At 50.9% G+C, this 22,657-nt stretch overlaps 1 protein-coding gene across 3 annotated transcripts; it reads right to left on the minus strand.

Annotated features, from left to right (window-relative positions):
• Positions 1-990: 990 nt before the first annotated feature.
• Positions 991-20,609, minus strand: LOC116955995 (uncharacterized). Of its 3 annotated transcripts, none has more exons than XM_076053837.1 (3): positions 19,852-20,609; positions 4,866-6,415; positions 991-2,998 (listed from the first exon to the last, which is right to left on the minus strand). In XM_076053837.1, the coding sequence occupies exons 2-3, from the start codon at positions 6,295-6,297 to the stop codon at positions 2,871-2,873; spliced, it is 1,560 nt and encodes a 519-aa protein (XP_075909952.1). In that variant the 5' UTR covers positions 6,298-6,415; positions 19,852-20,609; the 3' UTR covers positions 991-2,870. The 3 variants fall into 3 exon arrangements, with proteins under 3 accessions (XP_075909952.1, XP_075909951.1, XP_075909953.1); XM_076053836.1 differs by having other exon boundaries at positions 19,671-20,609; XM_076053838.1 differs by lacking the exon at positions 19,852-20,609 and adding an exon at positions 6,539-7,534.
• Positions 20,610-22,657: the final 2,048 nt, after the last annotated feature.

Genomic DNA, 22,657 nt, shown 5'->3' on the forward strand with positions numbered 1-22,657 from the left:
AATAACACAATAATTTTATTTTATCAATTTATTATTTTATTCTCATTCTACGTGACTTTACCGAAAGAACCAAAGAAGAAGAAGAGGTTTTTTTTTTTTTGCGTGAGACAATGCGGGGGTCTACCGCCAGAGCACGTTTTTAATTGCGTGTTTTGCTAACAGGGCATCGTGTCGTGGGTCAATGCGGTCTTTGATACCTCGCGGGAAGACGTCCGACTCGACGTTTAAACAGACAAACACTGTTTTATTGGCAAGAAAAGGGGGGTGGGTGGGGGTGGGGTGGGTAAAACAACCTATTCTCGATTTTCACAATTAACTGCAAAGGTCCCGTGATTGAATGCATCGCGCGAATATTTACGATTATAAATTAATTTTATTAGGATAATAAATGTCAGCGTGAAAACTAATCCCTAATTAACTTGTTGAACACGTGGGCTTTCGCGACCGGTATCATCCGTTGTGTTTTTTTTTCTTTCTTTCTGGGGTTAGTTCGCGTAAATATATCAAATGTGTCGTTCAACCCGCCACCACCCGACACGGCCAACTAGCAATGTTCGTCTGATCGATCGCCTGATAATGTCCAGGAAACGTTCCGACAACTACAAAGGCAAACGCATCCCGTGTAGCCTTGAGCAGCCTGGCGGGTTCACGAAGCCCGCTTGCTGTGCCGACCACCGTCGCGATCCATTTGCAGATACCCTCCAGCTGCCCTGCCACGGACGTCCATTATTTAACTCACGTGAGAGGTCAATTAGATTAATTGTGTCTTGCGATTGGAGTCCTTTATTTAACCCGTCCAGATGCCTTATCTCACGTAATCGGCTCCCTTTTATTTAACCGTTTTGGATTCGTTACGTCCAGAAATTGGCATCCTTTACTGAACCCCCGGGAGACACGCGCTGCGTTATTGAGATTGGTGTGAGACACGCTTGCGGGGTATCTGCAAATGGATCGCTCGGTATATCCGTTAATCTCACATAATCGCACGTGTTAATCTCATACACTTTTAATGAGGAACAAATAATACAACAAGTACATCAATAGATTATCCGATATATGTGTATAGATAAGGCCTGGCTTATTAAGTAAACGTTAACACGTGTTTTTTTTTATATGAAAAAATACAAAGGTATCCCGTGTAGCCTGTAACAGACTGTTGGGGCAAGTGCTGTTAGCGATCGCCTACGAAGGCCGGCATGGCACACGAGCAGGTGGGTGGCCAGCACCACGCCAGGCCGCCTTTGTCTCCCCGGTGGTGATGTTTACGCAACGCTACCGGGTACTAATTTTAGTCTGAGTCGACCTAGAGGAGGCCCAGGAATGCGTCAGATAAATGGATTGTGGCCGTGAGCGGCAATCGAAATTTGGTCGCCGGATTCGTAGCGCAGCAAAGTGTACCGCTGCACCACCGCTCCCTACTATATACAGTATATACAAATACAAAGATCCCCCGTACAGCCTTAACAGACTGTTGGGGCAAGTGCTGTTCGTCGCGAGTAGCACCTACTAGGGGTGGCCCGGAACCGTTTCAGACAATTAATCGTCACTGGTGATGGTGGCCGTGATGAGCGTTAATTTCGGGTCGCCAGCGCGCTATACACATATATCTATAGAGTATATATATACATTACATTATACATTTATAGAGAGTAGTGCATACGGTCAGTCAGCCTATCGAATTGCCTCACTGCCCAATGACTTCCAGCGGACTTTCTTCAGTAAAAGAAGACTAAAAGTCGGATCGGTTTCGACCTCCGTGGGTCTCATCAGCAGGGGTTACTACGGCGGGGCTTGCCAAGCAAACGCGATATAACCATGGGCAATATTACCAGGTAAGTCCCCACTGAACTGCCGTGTCGCTCTTGGCCATCACAAATGACGGCTCAATGAAGTGGGCTCGCCGTCATCGCCACGTGGAAATCCATAGCGGTGGCCAAAAACTCTGAACGCGTTTGCGATGTCGATTCTGAAACGCGAAGGGGAAAGAAAATCGGAGGATCCGGGCGAGAAAAATCCACGCGACCATCACGGGGAGGGAGAGACACGCAGACTCCAAATATACAGCAGCAGCAGCAGAAGGCATCGTCAGGGTCGGGGTCGAACCCACGACCTCCTGCGTACCAGGCGAGGTAGTCAACATCTCCTCGCCGCTGTTGGGACAGCGCTGGACCATGCTGTATGCTACAACAGCAAATCCAAGGCTCTGCTGCACTGTACCCCTATGCTGTACTGTACCTCTATGTGCACCGCTGTGTTAAGAACCCGGCGAGCCGAGTTCGATTGTTGCTCACGGCCGACCACCAACACCGATAATATCTGAATCGGCCGTGCGCCTCCCCGCTAGGTCGACTCAGCCTCAAATGAGTAACCTTGCGCGATGTGTAACAAAAAAAAATCGCCACCGGGGAGACAAAGGCGGCCGGGCGTGGTTCCGACCACCCATCTCCCTCGTGTGCCACACAGTGCCCGGCCTCCATCGGTCCTGCTAACTCGCCACTAACATCATCCTGTCCGCCGCCAGTCTTGTGCATGCTGCACGTGGGATCGGTGTCTTTATTGTACTCCGCTGGTGAAGTTTGGTCAAATACTTCACCATTCGGTGGGTTCTCATCCAGCAGTGAGTGGATCGAGGGGCCCGGACCTGTTTCTCAGCCCCGGCGCCCGTGGTGCTTGCCGCTGTACACGCTTTGGCCTGGAGCGGTCTCCATTTACTCGGCGTAAGGCACTACCGGCTAGCGCAATGATCCACGGGACGTAACCGACGTAACAGGGGGCACGCGCGCGCGCTGATGTGCGTTCTTACAATCCCGCGAACGGGTCGAGGGTCAAAGAGAAATGCGCGAAATGTCCTCGGGAAAGGATCTTCCGGATTAAACGAATCCGTAACAGTGTCTGGGACGCGCGTGAAGTCTGTTCTCCTGTAACGACAGCGGCGGCGGCGGCGGCGGTAGTTGTGGTTGTTGTTGTTGTTGTTGCTGCGTTCCAGAAGAACACCGCTCTATGGAACAATCGCGTTGTTAATAAGTTACGTAGAACTATAGGGGGGTACCGCCATAACAACGTGATGATGATGATGGTGGCGGTGGTGATGGTGATCGTGGTGTGTAACGCAGGGCTGGACAAAGAACGAGTGGGTGAGCAGCGTCTAGCGCAGTGGTTCTTCACCTGTGCTGCAGCCTTGCAGCCCCATTGGCTCTCAATCGCCCACGAAAAAATAATATTCTTAGCTCTTTCGGTAAAGTCACGTTGAAGGGAAACAATAAAATAATAAGAACATCGGTTTCCCTTCAACGCGACTTTACCGAAAGAGCTAAGAATATGAATTACTGCAGTCACGAAAGCTTTAAGTCAAAATCGCGACAAAAATGTTAATAAAGTAGAAATGGTTTGATGAAACAAAGTGAGTTGTGACTCACGTTGCCCCCGTACTCAATTTGTGTTTTCGATTATTTTCCTTCGAAGAAAATAAGTCTGGCCACGTCTCAGGACCCCCGAAAAGGGGGTCTTCACACCCACCAGGGGTTGCGCGCGCCTCCAGGTCAAGAAGAACGACTGGTCTAGAAGTAGCATCCAGCAGTATCCCAACGCCTCGTTCGATCGTGATGACGTTGATGGTGATGGTGGTGATAATGCTAGGCCGAGGCAGCTGCACGATCGCTTATTCCTGCTGCGACGTAGTTCCATTTCACTCGATGGCGTTATATCCAAATCGCATTCCGCATTACGCAAAGATGTGTTATCCTATAATACACATCGCGTTATAGGCAGTTATGAAAACACGCGGAGTAATCGGACAACATGCGTTTTGGTTCTTTGGATAAAGTCACGTAGGTATAAATACAGTCACGAAAGCTTCAAATGAAAACAGACTACATGTATGTAAATATGCTGTATGTATATTTGGTATACCAAGGTCTGTTAGAACATCAGTTAGAATCTCCATCACACGTCACACCGCCCGTACCATCACCACCACCAACCACTGTGCTCAGCCACCACCACCACCAACCACTGTGCTCAGCCTCAACCACCACCACCAACCACTGTGCTCAACTTCAACCACCACCAACCACCACCATCACCACCACCAACCACTGTGCTCAACCAACACCACCACCACCAACCACTGTGCTCAACCAACACCACCACCACCAACCACTGTGCTCAACCAACACCACCAACCACCACCACCATCACCACCACCAACCACCATCACCACCACCAACCACCAACCACCACCACCACCAACCACCACCATCACCACCACCACCATCACCACCACCAACCACCACCATCACCACCACCACCACCACCAACCACCACCACCAACCACCACCATCACCACCACCATCACCACCACCACCAACCACCACCAACCACCACCATCACCACCACCATCACCACCACCAACCACCACCATCACCACCACCAACCACCACCACCATCACCACCACCAACCACCACCACCATCACCACTCACCCACCACTCACCCACCACTCACCCACCACTCACCCACCACTCGCACACCCACTCACCCACCCACCACTCACCCACCACTCACACACCACTCACACACGCACTCACCCACCACTCACCCACCCACTCACTCATCAAGCCATTAACCACACTGCAGGTCACAGTATCACATTCACCAACTCACTCACCACGCACACACCCACTCACCCACTTACCACTCACCACACCGCTGGTCACCTCTCTCTCTCTCTCTGGTTCTCCTCTCGAACTGTTCAACCCACCATCATCATCACCATCATCATCACCATCATAATCAATCACCATCATCATCATCATCACCATCATCACCACAATCACCACAATCACCATCGCTCCGCGATCACCATACCTGGAATATCCAACGTCTCGTGCCCTCCATACATGTGCTCCATGTGTCCTCCAAACGGCTGCTGTTGCTGCTGCTGCTGTTGCTGCTGAGCGCTGTCACACGAAGACATCTGCATAGCCGCCTTGCCGTACATCAACACTGAGCCGCCTCCTTGCATCCACAGCTGCCCCAGCGGGGAGGTATGTCCGGCGTCGTGATCCTGCTGCTGATGATGATGATGCTGCTGCTGCTGATGCTGCTGCTGCTGTTGCTGATGATGATGATGGAGCGCGCTACTGGACGCGTACACCGACGCTTGGTCGATGCCTACGGGCGAAGCAACGCTGCTGTACTGCTGCAGGTAGTCTAAAGTTGTCGCACCAGCGCAACCCACGTCGTATGCCACGGCAGACACGGGCGAGGCTCGACCCGACAGCCCGTTCATAGATGCACCACCACCACCACCACCGTGGTGATGATGGTGGTGGTGGTGCACCGGGTGCGGGTTGCTGCTGCTGTGGTTATGATGTTGATGCTGCTGCTGCTGTTGTTGCTGTTGCTGGTGGTGCTGATAGTCAAATCCCGGGGACAGCACGGCGTGGTTGTGGTGGTGGTGGTGGTTGAAGCCGAATCCATTGATGAGGCCGTACACCGGCTTCAACGCCTGGCACTTGCGGCGGAATCCACGTGGCCTTCGACGGAAGGACCCCTCCTCGAACATGAACTCGCTCGCCGGGTCGATGGTCCAGTAATGGCCCTTGCCCGGACGTCCGAGTCCCTTGGGCAGCTTGATGAAGCACTCGTTCAGCGACAGATTGTGCCGGACCGAGTTCTTCCAGCCCTGGTAGGCGCCGCGGAAGAAGGGGAATCGGTTCTGGAGGAACTGGTAGATCTCGCTCAGGGTGAGACGCTTGCCCGGCGAGCTCTGGATGGCCATGACGATGAGGGCTATGTAGGAGTAAGGAGGCTTCTCCGGTCTCCGCAAGCCTGCTGACGACTTCTTCGCTTTGCCGCTGTTTGTTGTTGTTGCTGCTGCTGCTGCTGCGTTGTTGCTGCTGCTGCTGCTGCTGCTCGTGGTGGTGATGGTGGTGCTGCTGTTGCTGCTGTTGCTCGTGCTGCTATTCGTGATGCTGCTGCTGCTGCTGCTGGACGTTGTGGTGGTGGTGGTGGCTGTAGCGACGTTGTTGCTGCTACTGCTGCTGTTGATGTTGCCACTAGCGCTGCTGATGATGCTGTTGATGCTGCTGCTGATGATGCTGCTGATGATGTTGCCACACGGGGTCACATCAAGTCCCGTCGGCTTGAGTATCCCCGGAGCTATGTGCATTGACGAGTGCTGCTGCTGCTGATGTTGTTGTTGCTGCTGCTGCTGATGCTGCTGATGCTGCTGCTGCTGGTGGTGATGATGGAGGTGATGCTGCTGCTGCTGATGCTGTTCCGTAGTCATCTCCATAAACAGCGGTGGTCGAGTGCCAGGTGCTCAGAAGACAAAATTCTCCTCGGGTCAACGCGTTCGCGCAACAGCGGTTGCCTGGAACGGCAGTCGCGGGGTCTGTGTACGTGTGCAGGCCCTGTGGAAGACACGGTCACATATAATGCATTTCAACAACAAAGGCAGAGATCCCCCGTATAGCCTCGAACGGACGTTTTGGAGCAAGTGCTTTGCGTAGCAAGTAGCAGCAGCAGCAGCACACCGGGTGGGTGGGCAGGACCACGCCCGGACGCCTTTGTCTCCCTCCTGGCAGCAGGTACTCATTCGATGCTGAGTCGACGGAGATTTAAGCCCAGGTACCGGTTCAGAGAATCGTCACCGGTGTTGGCCGTGAGCGGGAATGGAACTTAGGCGTTGCGTAGCGCGCTCACCGCTGCGCCACCGCTCCCCATTGACACACACACACAGACAGATACAGACACACAGATACACACAGATAGATACAGATACACACAGACACACAGATACACACAGACACACACACAGATACACACACAGATACACACACAGACACACAGATACACACACAGATACACACACAGACACAGATACACACAAGGATACACACACACAGACACACAGATACACACACAGATACACACAAGGATACACACACACAGATACACGCACACAGATACAGACATACACACATATACACACAAGGATACACACACAGATACACGCACAGATAAAAAGAGCTCCCGTATAGCTTTCACAGAGTGTTGGGACAAGTGATGTTAGTGAGGGTGGCCAACACCACACCTGGCCGCCTTTGTCTCCCTCGGGGCGATGTTTACACACCGCACCAGCTACTCATTTGAGGCTGAGCCGACAGATTTAGCCACCGCTCTCCACAAATTAATGAAATTTAGTTACGCAACATATTTACGCAATATATTTACGCAACATATTGACGCAACATATTTACGCAATATATTTACGCAACATATTTACGCAACATATTTACGCGATATATTTACGCAACATATTTACGCAATATATTTACGCAATATATTCACGCAATATATTTACGCAACATATTTACGCAACATATTTTCGCAACATATTTACGCAATATATTTACGCAACATATTTAGGCAACATATTTACGCAACATTTTTTCGCAACATATTTACGCAATATATTTACGCAACATATTTAGACAACATATTTACGCAACATTTTTTCGCAACATATTTACGCAATATATTTTCGCAACATATTTACGCAACATATTTACGCAACATATTTAGGCAATATATTTACGCAACATATTTACGCAATATATTTACGCAAAATATTTGCGCAACATATTTACGCAATATATATTTCAATATAAATTCAAACGACATGCACACACACACCGTGCCCACGCTACCGAGTTGGAGCAAAGCACCCATACAGCAGTGGAGTCTGAATGTGCGCCTGACGTGAATTCACATGAATAATTGCGCCACATTCATATATGTGTATCCCCACGTGTATTGATCCACCGCATGTACATGCACACACGTGTACAACATACGAGACTAATGCTCTCCGTGTATACCTCGCGATACACACACACATATATACATACCTGTCAACCCCTCATCAGTGCCCTAGCTTGTTACAGACCAATGCAGACCCTGTGGCCCTTATAAATCTCGACGTTCAAGAGAGAAAACGCAAACGAATAGGGTAAATAAAAAATAATGTGTTGCCTGTATTGATAACGGCCGTGCGCCGTACGAGCCTGAAAACTCAATTTCCCTGGACAAGAATACAGGAAAACCCTGTGGGTTGACAGGTTTGTATATATACCAAGGCCGTAATTAAAATGTATATGAATATATAAATGTCCCCCCCCCCCCAAATATGGTGCTATAAACAATATATATATATTTTTTAAATAATAATTGCTATGCTATGTAAATAAAAACAACAATTTGCTAAACCTTGGCCTCAATATCTGGACTTGTCTTCATATAAAACAATGCATAGATTTCTGTTTATATGATTGTGGTTATGGTCGTTACTTTATTAATCCCTAATCTCTGCCATTACATTCAACGAAACAAGAAAATGTAAAAAAAAGTAAAAACAGAGCAATGTAATACAATAACACTATTAGACATTATTGTAAAAAAAAAATCTATGAAAAGTCCATCCTGTGTGTTAGTTTTCAAATGTAGACTTTTTTTTTTCTGGGGGGAGGACCCCCAGACCACTCAACAGATAAATATTCCCCGTGTTGCCTTCACACGCGCTGTAGGGGCAAAGTGTCGGCACGGCGTTCTGTGTTGTATTGATTAGGGAGCGGTGGCGCAGCGGTTAGCTCACCGCTGCTGTGCTACGAACCACGTGACAAACCCGGGTTCGATTGACGCTCACGGCGAAGAGCAGTGGCGACTGTTTGAACCGTTCCTGGGCCCTAACCTAGGTCGACTCAGCCCCAAATGAGTAACCCGGTGCAAGTGCGCAGTAAACATCGTCACTGGGGGAGACAAAGGCGGCCGGGCGTGGTGCTGGGCCACCCACCCCCGTCGTGTGCCGTGCCGGTCTTCATAGGCGCTCGCTAACAGCACTTGCCTTAACATTCCGTGTATAGGCTGCACGTGGAATATTTGTCTTTGTTACGTATGTAGCTATGTATATACACACACGTCTTGTACATGTGTTATTAACAAGAATACAAAGGTCCCCCGTGTAGCCTCGACAGACTGTTGGGGCAAGTGCTGTTAGCGAGTAGCGCCTGTGAAGGCCGGAACGGCACACGAGGGGGGTGGGTGGCCAGCACCACGCCCGTCCGCCTTTGTCTCCCCCAGTGACGATGTTTACTGCACAACGCACCAGGTGCTCATTTGGGGATGAGTCGACCTAGGTTAGGGCCCAGGAACGGTTCAGAAAATCGTCACTGGTGCTGTTGGCCGTGAGCGGGAATCGAACTCGGGTCGCAGGTTTCGGAGCGCAGCGGTGGCGCGCTAACCGCTGCACCACCGCTCCCCAATCAATGCTACACAGAAAAACCGTGCCGTGCCGGGCCGTGCAGTGCCGTGGACAGGTAAAGGTGAACGTACACGCGTCCGCATGGACTCCCGTCGTGCGGTGGTGCTGGTGGTGGCGTGGTGGTGGCGTGGTGGTCGGTGGTGGTGGTGTGGTGGTGGCGTGGTGGTCGGTGTTGGTGGCGTGGTGGTTGCGTGGTGGTCCTGTGGTGGTCCCGTGGTGGTGGTGGTGGTGTGGTGGTGGTGATGGTGGTGGTGTTGGTGGTGGTGTGGTGTTGGTGGTGGTGGTGATGGTGGTGGTGGTGGTTGCGAGCAACGAGACGAGCACAGAGCAGCGTGGGAGCAGCACGGACTGCCACCGAGAGAGACAAAGAGACACACACACACAGACAGGGAGAGAGACAGGGAGAGAGACACACACATAGAGAGAGACAGAGTGAGACAAAGAGAGACACACATATAGAGAGAGACAGAGAGTGAGACAAAGAGAGACACACATATAGAGAGAGACAGGGAGAGAGACAGAGAGTGAGACAAAGAGAGACACACATAGAGAGACAGGGAGAGAGACAGAGAGAAAGAGAGAGACACACACAGAGACAGGGGGAGAGACGGAGAGAGACAGAGAGTGAGACACACACAAAGGCAAGGAGAGAGAGACAGAGAGACACACAGAGAGACAGGGAGAGAGACAGAGAGTGAGACAAAGAGAGACACACATATAGAAAGAGCCAGGGAGAGAGACAGAGAGTGAGACAAAGAGAGACACACATAGAGAGACAGGGAGAGAGACAGAGAGAAAGAGAGAGACACACACAGAGACAGGGGTAGAGACGGAGAGAGACAGAGAGTGAGACACACACAAAGGCAGGGAGAGAGAGACAGAGAGACACACAGAGAGACAGGGAGAGAGACAGAGAGTGAGACAAAGAGAGACACACATATAGAGAGAGCCAGGGAGAGAGACAGAGAGTGAGACAAAGAGAGACACACATAGAGAGACAGGGAGAGAGACAGAGAGAAAGAGAGAGACACACACAGAGACAGGGGGAGAGACGGAGAGAGACAGAGAGTGAGACACACACAAAGGCAGTGAGAGAGAGACAGAGAGACACACAGAGAGACAGGGAGAGAGACAGAGAGTGAGACAAAGAGAGACACACATAGAGAGAGAGACAGGGAGAGAGACAGAGAGTGAGACAAAGAGAGACACACATAGAGAGACAGGGAGAGAGACAGAGAGACAGAGAGTGAGACACACACAAAGGCAGGGAGAGAGAGACAGAGAGACACACAGAGACACAGGGAGAGAGACAGAGAGTGAGGAGGAGAGAGACACACACACAGACAGGGAGAGAGACAGAGAGAGACAGAGAGTGAGACAGAGAGAGAGACACACACAGAGACAGGGAGAGAGACAGAGAGAGACACACACAGAGAGACAGGGAGGGAGATAGAGAGAGACAGAGAGAGAGACACACACATAGAGAGAAAGACACACAAAGAGACAGGGAGAGAGACAGAGAGAGAGACAGAGAGTGAGACACACACACACAGAGACAGGGAGAGAGACAGAGAGAGACAGAGAGTGAGACACACACAGAGGCAGGGAGAGAGAGACAGAGAGTGAGACACACACACAGCGACAGGGAGAGAGAGACAGAGAGAGACACACACAGGGAGACAGGGAGAGAGACAGAGAGAGACAGGGAGAGAGACAGAGAGAGACAGAGAGTGAGACACACACAGAGAGACGGGGAGAGAGACAGAGAGTGAGACACACACAGAGAGACAGAGAGTGAGACAGAGAGACACAAACAGAGACAGGGAGAGAGACAGAGAGAGACAGAGACACACACACACACAGAGACAGAGAGAGAGAAACAGAGAGAGACAGTGAGTAAGATACACACACAGAGACAGGGAGAGAGACAGAGAGAGACATGGAGACAGAGAGACAGTGAGACAGGGGAGTTGGTGTGATGAGACAGGGAGACAGAGAGACAGGGGAGTTGGTGTGATGAGACAGGGAGACAGAGAAACAGATAGACTGGGGAGTTGGTGTGAAGCACACACACACAGAGACAGAGAGAGACAGGGAGACAGACAGAGAGACAGAGAGAGACAGAGAGACACACAGAGAGACAGAGAGAGACAGTGAGACACACAGAGAGACAGACAGAGAGACGGTGAGACAGGGGAGTTGGTGTGATGAGGCAGGGAGACAGAGAGACAGAGAGAGACAGAGAGACAGGGAGAGAGACAGAGAGAGAGACGGTGAGACAGGGGAGTTGGTGTGATGAGGCAGGGAGACATAGAGACAGAGAGACAGTGAGACAGAGAGACACACAGAGAGACAGTGAGACAGGGGAGTTGGTGTGATGAGGCAGGGAGACAGAGAGACAGAGAGACAGTGAGACAGAGAGACACACAGAGAGACAGAGAGAGACAGTGAGACAGGGGAGTTGGTATGATGAGACAGAGAGACACAGAGAGACAGAGACAGAGAGACAGGGAGACAGTGAGACAGGGTAGTTGGTGTGATGAGACAGAGAGACACACAGAGAGACAGAGAGACAGGGAGACAGTGAGACAGGGGAGTTGGTGTGATGAGGCAGGGAGACAGAGAGACAGTGAGACAGAGAGACACACAGAGAGACAGAGAGAGAGACAGTGAGACAGGGGAGTTGGTGTGATGAGACAGAGAGACACACAGAGAGACAGAGAGACAGGGAGACAGTGAGACAGAGTAGTTGGTGTGACGAGGCAGGGTAATGCGCGTGGCTAGAGGCGTCATTTGAATCCCTTAGGGATTAGAAAACAAATGAACTGGACATGTTCCGTGTCAACAATAACGACAACACACCACCGTGTGTGTGGCCTCAAAATAAATACATTAATGTTTCTGGCGACGTTCCGTACAATAGATGTTGACTACCTCTCCTGGAGTACAGAAGGTCGTGGGTTCGATCCCGACCCTGACGATGCCTGCTGCTGCTGTATATTTGGAGTGTGCGTGTCTCTGTCTCTTCCCGTGATGGTCGCGTGTATTTCTCTCCGTGTCCTCCGGTTTTTCCCCTCCACGTTTAGAATGAACGTCGCCACACGTTTAGAGCGTTCGGCTGCTGCTGCTGCTGTAAATGTCCACGTGATGATCATGATATCAGCCATCTTCGTCCAGCTATCGTTTGTCATGGCCAGGTCGCTTCTGAAAGAAAATTAAAGAAAGCTACGCAGCAACCTTGATTTAATCTTGATTTGATCTTGATTGGATCTTGATTTGATCTTGATTTGATTTTGATTTGATCTTGATTTAATCTTGATTTGATCTTGATTTGATCTTGATGTGATCTTAATGTGATATTGATTTGATCTTGGTTTAATCTTCATTTGATCTTGATTTGATCTTGATTTAATCTTGATTTGATCTTGATTTAATCTTCATTTGATCTTGATTTGATCTTGATTTAATCTTGATTTGATCTTGATTTGATCTTGATTTACTCTTGATTTAATCTTGATTTGATCTTGATTTGATCTTGATCTGATCCTGATTTAATCTTTATTTAATATTGATTTGATCTTGATTTGATCTTGATTTACTCTTGATTTAATCTTGATTTGAAGCCTTCGTGACTGCGGGAATCCATACTCTTTGGTTCTTTCGGTAAAGCCACCACGTGGGTATAAACTAGCTACGCAGCAGCTGAGTGGGGCCGCCTTAACTGGCAAAGTAAAACACAAAGATTGTTCAGTGTCTCGATTGAAGATCAACTCCCTGTGGGCGCCTCAGACACAGGGGGCTGCTGCTGCTGCTGCTGCCGCCCTCGGCTGTGTGGCTTCAACGCGAGGGGCAGCAGGAGGAGCTCCCTCTCGAGGGCCCACCTGCCGTAGGCATCGAACAACCACGGTGGTCGCCCCATCATCGTCCTCGTCATCATCGTCGTCGTCGTCATCATCATCGTCGTCGTCATCATCATCGTCGTCGTCGTCGTCATCGTCGTCATCGACATTGACGAACTCATTTCTCTACAACTGCCTGTTGTTGTTGTGTTTAGTTTGTGGTCCTTCCCACACCACACCTCCGCGGTTGGCTGCGTACGGTGAGAAAGAAGTGCAACGTAGACACGTGATGGTGATGATGGTGGTGGTGATGTTGGTGATGATGATGATGGTGATGATGATGGTGGTGATGTTGGTGATGATGGTGATGGTGATGATAATGGTGATGATGATGGTGATGATGATGGTGGTGATGTTGGTGATGATGATGATGGTGGTGATGTTGGTGATGATGATGATGGTGATGATAATGGTGATGATGATGATGGTGATGATGATGATGGTGATGTTGGAGGCACCTGCATGATGGTATGTACACACACACATTACGTGATGGTGGTGATGGTGGTGGTGATGATGGTAATGATGACGGCGGTGATGTTGGTGGTGATGTTGATGCTACACACACGGATAACTTTATAGAGGGAGCGATCTAAGGGAACAGAGAGATGAGACGGAAGGCCTGGAGTGGAGTCGGTCACGCGGTGGATTGGATCGGAACCACCCCCGTCCCGTGGTTACCCGTGGGTACCCGTGGGGTACTCCGTGAGTACTCCGTGGGTACCCGTAGGTACCCGTGGGTACTCCGTGGGTACCCGTGGGTACCCGTGGGTGACCCGTGGGTACCCGTGGGTACTCCGTGGGTGTCCGTGTGTAGCGAGGGTTCGTTGTAAGCGGTCCTCAGTGATTTCCCGGCCCAATGTGGAGTGTGCGTGAGTCAGGAGCGCTAATGTCCCGTTTACAGCCCTGCGGGAAACACTGGTGGAAGTTCCACATTCCTATGGCGGGGGCGAGTCCCCATGTATAGGATAGCCAATTTGAGTTTTCCCACGAAAAAGTGGTACTCAATTTACCCCCCCCCCCACACCGGAAACAGGGAGGGAGAGATGATGGGTTGAATTAACATTGTTGGTTACAACAACACACTCACTTATCCTCACCCACTCACTCACCCACTTACTCACCCTCACCTACCCACTCACCCTCACCCACCCACCTACTCACCCTCACCCACCCACCTACTCACCCTCACCCACTCACTCACTCTCACCCACCCACTCACTCTCACCCACTCACTCATCTTCACCCACCCACTCACTCATTCTCAACCACCCACTCACTCACTCTCACCCACTTACCCACCCACTCACCCACGCACTCACCCACTCGCTCACCCACTGACTCTCACCCACTCACTCATCCTCACCCACCCATTCACTCATTCTCACCCACCCACTCACCAACCCGCTCATTCTCACCCACCCACTCACTCGCTCACCCACTCACTCACGCACTCACCCACCCATTCACTCACCCACTCACTCATTCTCACCCACCCACTGACCCGCTCACCCACTCACTCACCCACTCACCCACTCACCCACTCACTCGCTCACTCGCTCATCCACTCACCCACTCATCCACTCATTCTCACCCACCCACTCACTCGCTTATCCACTCACTCACCAACTCGCCCACTCACTCACTCGCTCATCCACTCACCCACTCACTCATCCTCACCCACCCACTCACTCTCACCCACTCACCAACCCGCTCATTCTCACCCACTCACTCATCCTCACCCACTCACTCACTCTCACCCGTGTACTCACCCACCCGCTCACCCATACACTCGCTTACCCACTCCCTCACTCACCCGCTCACTCACTCGCAACCATTCACTCGCCCACCCACACGATCATCATCACCACCATCACCATCACCCCCAACATCACCATCGTCATTTTTATCAACGTTCTCATCATAATAACAAAACCTCGCTCAATTCGCCAACCGGTGCTGTTTGTTGCTGCCCGCTTTGGCGTTCTGAAATGTTTCCCCCCACGGCCTCACCTCCCTTCTGCACAACTCTGCAGCTTCGCGAACGAGATACACATTCTTCAAGAAACTGTGCATTGTAAGTACAAAGACAAAGATCCCCCGTGTAGTCAGAACAGACTGTAGGGGCAAGTGCTGTTAGCGAGCACCTATGAAGGCCGGAACGGTACACGAGGGGGTGGGTGGCCAGCAACACGCCCGACCGCCTTTGTATCCCTAGTGGCAAGGTTTACTACACACCGCACCAGGTACTCATTTGAGGCTGAGTCGACCTAGGGGAGGAGGCCCAGGACCGGTTCAGATAATCGTCACTGTTGTTGGCCGTGAGCGGGAATCGAACCCGGGTCGCGGCGTTCACAGCGCAGCGCGCTAACCGCTACACCACCGCTCCCCACACACCACACACGCACGCGCATATATATAGTCACTTAAACTCGTTCACTAAGACAAATGTAATTGACGAGACGATCCCACGTGCAACCCGAGCGTTGTTGAAGTTATTTTGTGTTGCTCGTTGATCATTTTATCTCGAATCTCATGATTATTGCTCGTCCGAATCCAGCACGCGGGACGGTTCAATTCGATGCGAATTGGTGCCGTTCGTTAATAACGCGTGCCGAGAAAATGCAATGATAACAATAGCGATGAATATTGATGTTGTGCTTAGTATCAGTAGTATTATTATTATTAGACCATTGGTCAATGACATTCTATGTAGCGGCGTCACAGCGATTTGCGCGGTCATGAGACCAACACGAATGATGATTATCGTTGCAATCACGTAAAATTCCCCGACCACAGCTAACGTCACGTTCTGTGTGTGTACTTGCACGTACGTGTTTGTCTTTGTACTGTGTGGTTCTTTTTGTTGTTGCGTGTACGTCATACCCGGTGCGGTGCGTAGTAAACATCGCCACTGGAGAGACAAAGGCGGCCGGGCGTGGTGCTAACCACACCACCCCCCTCGTGCGCCGTTCCGGCCTTCATCATAGGTGCTCGCTAACAGCACCTGCCCCAACAGTCTGTTACAGGGATCTTTGTATATGTATGATATATGTATATATATGTGTAACAGTGAAGAATATTGTATCGGTTCTGGGCCTCTCCTAGGTCGACTCAGCCTCAAACAAGTACCCGGTGCGGTTTGTAGTAAACATCGCCACGAGGGAGACAAAGGCGGCCGGGCGTGGAGCTGGCCACCCACCCCCTTCGTGTGCCATCGTGGCGGACTTCATAGGTGCTGCTACTCACCAACAGCACTTGACCCAACAGTCTGTTGAGGCTAAACGAGGGGGATCTTTATCTGTGTGTGTGTCTGTATGTATGTGTGTGTCTTTGTTTGTATGTATATGTGTGTCTCTGAGTAAGTATACAGACGTTCGTTAACAGCACTTTCCCAAACCGTCTGTTAAAGGCTTTACGGGGGATGTTTGTATGTATATATATGTGTGTGTATCTGCGTGTGTGTGTGTCTGCGTGTCTGTGTGTGTGTTTGAGTGTGTATGTGTCTGCGTGTGTGTCTGCGTGTGTCTGTGTGTGTCTGTGTGTGTCTGCGTGTGTCTGTGTGTGTCTGCGTGTGTGTGTGTCTGCGTGTGTGTGTGTCTGCGTGTGTCTGTGTCTGTGTGTCTGTGTGTGTCTGCGTGTGTGTGTGACTGTGTTTGCGTGTGTAGGGAGCGGTGGTGTAGCGGATAGCGCTAACGCTGCGCTATGAACCTGGCGACCCGGGTTCGATTCCCGCTCACGGCCAACACCGGTGACGATTATCTGAACCGGTCCCGGGCCTCCCCTAGGTCGACTCAGCCTCTAATGAGTACCTAATGCGGTGTGTAGTAAACATCGCCACTGGGGAGACAAAGGCGGCCGGGCGTGGTGCTGGCCACCCACCCCCTCGCGTGCCACAGTAGCGGTCTTCATAGGCGCTGCTGCTACTCGCTACTAACGGCACTTGCCCCAACAGTCTGTTACAGGCTACACAGGGGATCTGTGTCTATACAATTTATGTTTGTGTGTATCTGTAAAAACAACCGCACACCTGATTCATAATCAATTTTTCGTTCAGATCGCGGCGGCGAGGAGATGTTGACTACCTCGCCTCGTATACAGGAGGTCGTGCGTTCGATCTCGACCCTGATCGCTACCCGCTACACCACCATTCAGCACACACACAAAGACAACGATCCCCCATTTAGCCTGTAACAGACTGTAGGGGCAAGTGCTGTTAGCGAGCGCCTATGAAGGCCGGCACGGCACACGAGGGGGTGGGTGGCCAGCACCACGCCCGGCCGTCTTTGTCTCCCTAGTGACGATGTTTACACATCGCACCGGGTATCTTTGGGGTCTCTCTCTCTCTCCGTGTTCGCGTGGATTGTTTCCAGATCCTCCCGTGTTTTCCCTCCACATTTAGACTCAACATCACGCGTTTAGAGTTGTTTGGCTGCTACACATTTGCACATGATGATGGTGGTGGTGATGGTGATGATGGTGATGCTGATAAGCCACCTAGCTGGGTTATCATTCGTGATTGCCAGGTACGCCTCTGAAAAAAATAATTACGTAGCTCAGTGAAACTTTACCCGGTTAAATAAAAACACGTTTAAGTTTTATTCGTATTTTTTTTACTGATTTATTTACCTTTCCTATACTTTGCGCTCCTATCGTGTTTGTGTTTTTTTGTTGTTGCAACCTTCTGACATGTGTGAAAAAGCGCTTCATAGCTCATCCGATTCCCCCCAGAATAAAATACAATATTCGGTTTAACACGTATAGGAGGCTTTTCGCGACCAATATCATCCATAATATCGTTGTGTTTGGGTTTGATCGCGTAAATATATAAAAGTGTCGTGAAACCCGCCACCACCCGACACAGCCAATTAATAAAGTTGCGTCGCGTAAACAGAACGTGGCCAATTCGTTACGAGTACAGCAACACCGCTTGTGTGTTGGAGAGCCGAGACACAAACATTGACAATCTGACATTCAGATTCCGTGCCCACCGGCCCCTCTCCACGCCACGCGGCCAACTTGGCGGTGTGTCGCCGTGACCAGGGTGGTGAAGTATGGCTAAGCGACCCTCTCGGAGGGAGCTGGAGTGGCCAGGCTGTCCACCAGCAGTGGATCGGTCAAGCCCCGAAGGGAAATTACCCCTACGCAGAATTGTAAAGTACACTCCGCGAATATTCACGTGTGTGTACATATATACACACACACACATACGATATTACGATATTATATGAAATCATAGCGGCAGCTGTATTTACAGTGAATGCGCAATCTTGGTGAACATTATATTAATGTCTGTCATGTACATGCATTTAGTCGATGTTATAACGGCTGCGTGCAGACTTTGGTCGATCCACTGCTGGATGGAGTCACTCCCCCCCACTCCCTGTCGGTCACGGGCGGGTTGTTTGGTGGCTAGGAGATGTTAACCACCTCGCCCGGTGTGCAGGAGGTCGTGGGTTCGATCCAGACCCTGACGCCTGCTGCTGCTGTATATTTGGAGTCTGCGTCTCTCTCTGTCTCTCTCTCTTTCTCCACGTGATGGACGCGTGGATTTCTCTACCGGGTCCTCCGGTTTTGGTTCCACATTTAGAATGAACGTCACCACTCGTTTAGAGTATTTGACTACTGATATACATTGTCCACGTGGTGATAACGATGACCATAAGCCACTACGTTGAGCTATCATTTGTGATGGCCAGGTCGCTTCCGAAAGAGCTACAAAGCTCAAATGGGGCCTTGCGTGGTAACGATAAAAAAAATAGTTTAGTTTTAGTATGAGTCTCTGTGAGTTGCTGTGGGTCTGGATGAGTATGGTTCTCTATGGGTCTCTATGAGTATGGGTCTCTATGGGTCTCTATGAGTATGGGTCTCTGTGGGTCTATGGGTCTCTATGAGTATGGGTCTCTGTGGGTCTCTATGGGTCTCTATGAGTATGGGTCTCTGTGAGTCTCTGAGTATCTGTGGGTCTCTATGAGTCTGTGGAAAAACGCATTTAGAGTATTTTGCTGCGATGAATTTCCACGTGATGATGATGACGATGAACCACTTAATTGACCTATCATTTGTGATGTCCAAGGGTCGCTTCTGTAAAAAAAAAACGCTACGCAGTAGCCCGTCGGGGCATTACCTGGTCAAATAAAAGCACAGTCCACAGTTTTAGTCATACTTCCCCACTGCTGGTCAATGGCGAGCGGGCGAATGAGAATCGTTTGTTGGCCAGCCGAAGATTCCGAACACCCACTCGTCGACCGACGGCTCGCTCAAGCCGCCCTTCTGCATCGGAGCAGTGCGCTAAGCAGTGCGCCACCGCTCACTCCATCGCTCTCATCAATTCAAAACAAGGACGAGGATCTCTGATCGACGCTGCTGCTGCTGCTGCTGCCTCAGCTGCTACGCAAGCACAATCAACACACGAACACACGAGAGACACACAGAGACTCTACTCACGTGCAATGGAAGCGTCACCACCACCACCACCACCCCCCCTCCGATTACGTTCAAAGTTATTCAGGAATCACACTTGGCGCGGTGATTGTTGAGCATCACGCCGAGCGAGCTGCAGAGGCAGAGGAGTCCGAGCCGAGGAACGCCGACGGGGAGAGGGAAGAGACACGCCGAGGACGCTTACTGCGACACGCGAGTGGGTGCTTGATGCGCCACTCTCCTCCTCCTCCTCCCCTGTGGATCTGCCTCTTCTTCCTCCTCCTTCACTCCTTCCACCTCGTCCTTCACTGCCTCCTGGTCCACTGCCTCACTCCACGTTGCGGCGGCGGTGGTGGTGGTGGTGGTTTGGAGCGTTGCGAGAGGAGGGCGAGGTGAGGGAAATTTGACTCAGCCTGGGGTGAGGATGGAAGAGGCGACGCTCACTGAGACCCCCTCGCTCGCTCGCTCCCTCCCCTCCCTGCTGGACTGCAGACCCAACCCCACCCCCATCTCTCTCTCCGCGCCTTCAACGCGATGTCCGAACCCCGCCTCTCTCTCTATCTCTCCATCTCTCTATCTCGCTCCCTCTGTCTCACTCCCTCTCTCTATCTATCTATCTCGCTCTCTCTGTCTCACTCCCTCTCTCTCTCTCTCCATCTCTCTATCTCGCTCTCTCTGTCTCACTCCCTCTCTCTCTCTCTCCATCTCTCTATCTCGCTCTCTCTGTCTCACTCCCCCTCTCTATCTCTCTCTCACAATCTCTCTCGGTCTTTCTTTCTATCTCTTGATCTCTCGCTCTCCCCTCACCCTCCCCTCCCCTCTCTCTCTCTCGCTCGCTATATCTCTCGTTCTCCTGCTCCCTTTCTCTCCATGCGATGAAGAGAGGAGTCACCCATGTGTTGGGATATATGTGAGTGTGAGTAGGGAGAGATCTGTGTGTGAGTGTGTGTCTGTGTGTGTGTGTCTGTGTGTGTGTGTCTGTGCGTGAGTGTGAGTAGGGAGAGATCTGTGTGTGAGTGTGTGTCTGTGTGTGTCTGTGTGTGTGTGTCTGTGTGTGTCTGTGCGTGAGTGTGAGTAGTGAGAGGTCTGTGTGAGTGTGTGTGTGTCTGTGTGTGTGTCTGTGTGTGTCTGTGTGTGAGTGTGAGTAGGGAGAGATCTGTGTGTGAGTGTGAGTAGGGAGAGATCTGTGTGAGTGTGTGTGTCTGTGTGTGAGTGTGAGTAGGGAGAAATCTGTGTGTGAGTGTGTCTGTGTGTGTGTGTCTGTGTGTGAGTGTGAGTAGGGAGAGCTCTGTGTCTGTGTGTGAGTAGGGAGAGTTCTGTGTGAGTGTGTGTGTGTCTGTGTGTGTGTCTGTGTGTGTGTGTCTTTGTGTGAGTGTGAGTAGTGAGAGATCTGTGTGAGTGTGTGTGTGTGTCTGTGTGTGTGTGTCTGTGTGTGAGTGTGAGTAGGGAGAGATCTGTGTGTGAGTGTGAGTAGGGAGAGATCTGTATGAGTGTGTGTGTCTGTGTGTGTGTCTGTGTGTGAGTTTGAGAAGGGAGAGATCTGTGTGTGAGTGTGAGTAGGGAGAGATCTGTGTGTGAGTGTGTCTGTGTGTGTGTGTCTGTGTGTGAGTTTGAGAAGGGAGAGATCTGTGTGTGAGTAGGGAGAGATCTGTGTGAGTGTGTGTGTCTGTGTGTGTGTCTGTGTGAGTAGGGAGAGTTCTGTGTGTGTGTCTGTGTGTGAGTAGGGAGAGCTCTGTGTGTGTGTCTGTGTGTGAGTGTGAGAAGGGAGAGATCTGTGTGTGAGTAGGGAGAGATCTGTGTGAGTGTGTGTGTCTGTGTGTGTGTCTGTGTGTGTGTGTCTGTGTGTGAGTGTGAGTAGGGAGAGATCTGTGTGAGTGTGTGTGTATGTCTGTGTGTGTGTGTATGTCTGTGTGTGAGTGTGAGTAGGGAGAGATCTGTGTGTGAGTGTGTCTGTGTGTGAGTGTGTGTGTCTGTGTGTGTCTGTGTGTGAGTGTGAGTAGGGAGAGATCTGTGTGAGTGTGTGTGTGTCTGTGTGTGTGTCTGTGTGTCTGTGTGTGAGTGTGAGTAGGAAGAGATCTGTGTGTGAGTGTGAGTAGGGATAGATCTGTGGGAGTGTGAGTAGAGAGAGATCTGTGAGTGTGAGTAGGGAGAGATCTGTGAGTGTGAGTAGGGAGAGATCTGTGAGTGTGAGTAGGGAGAGATCTGTGAGTGTGAGTAGGGAGAGGTCTGTGAGTGTGAGTAGGGAGAGATCTGTGTGTGAGTGTGAGTATGGAGAGACGTGTGAGTGTTTCTGTATGTCTGCGTGCGAGTGTGTCTGTGTGTAGGTGTGTGAGTAGGGAGAGACGTGTGAGTGTGTCTGTGTGTAGGTGTGTGAGTGTGAGCGATAGTGTAGCGGTTAGCGCGCTGCGCTATGAACCTGGCGACCCGGGTTCGATTCCCGCTCACGGCCAACACCAGTGACGATTATCTGAACCGGTCGCCACTGGAGAGACAAAGGCGGCCGGGCGTGGTGCTGGTCACCCACCCCCTCGTGTGCCACAGTGCCGGCCTTCATAGGTGCTCGCTAACAGCACTTGCCCCTACAGTCTGTTTACAGGCTACACGGGGATCTTTGTCTTTTTTGCGTATCAGTGTGTCTTTGTCTGTCTGTTTTTGTCTGTGTGCGTATCAGTGTGTCTGCGTGTGTGCGTGTCTGTGCATGTGTCTGTGCGTGTGTGTCTATGTGTGTCTGTGTGTGTGTGTGCGTGTATCTGTGCGTGTGTGTGTCTTTGTCTTTGTATCTACCTGTTGGTCTGTCTGTTTGTCTGTGTGTGTGTGCGTGTCTGCGTACGTCTGTGTGTGTGCGTGTCTGTGTGTGTCTGTGTGTGTGCGTGTGTCTGTGCGTGTGTATGTCTCTGTGTGTCTGTATCTACCTGTTGGTCTGTCTGTTTGCCTGTGTGTGTCTGTGTGTGTGCGTGTCTGCATACGTCCGTGTGTGCGTGTCTGTGTGTCTGTGTGTGCGTGTCTGCGTA

Source organism: Petromyzon marinus, chromosome 63 (genome assembly GCF_048934315.1).
Source record: "Petromyzon marinus isolate PM22_M1 ecotype Great Lakes invasive population chromosome 63, UKy_Petmar_22M1.pri1.0, whole genome shotgun sequence".
Taxonomy (NCBI): Eukaryota; Metazoa; Chordata; class Hyperoartia; order Petromyzontiformes; family Petromyzontidae; genus Petromyzon; species Petromyzon marinus.

Coding starts and splice junctions, on each gene's coding strand:
- LOC116955995 (XM_076053837.1), bottom strand. CDS start 6,297: ATGGAGATGACTACGGAACAGCATCAGCAGCAGCAGCATCACCTCCAT. Junction 2,999..4,865: donor CGAGACGTTGGATATTCCAG/GTATGGTGATCG, acceptor ATTGTTCCATAG/AGCGGTGTTCTTCTGGAACG.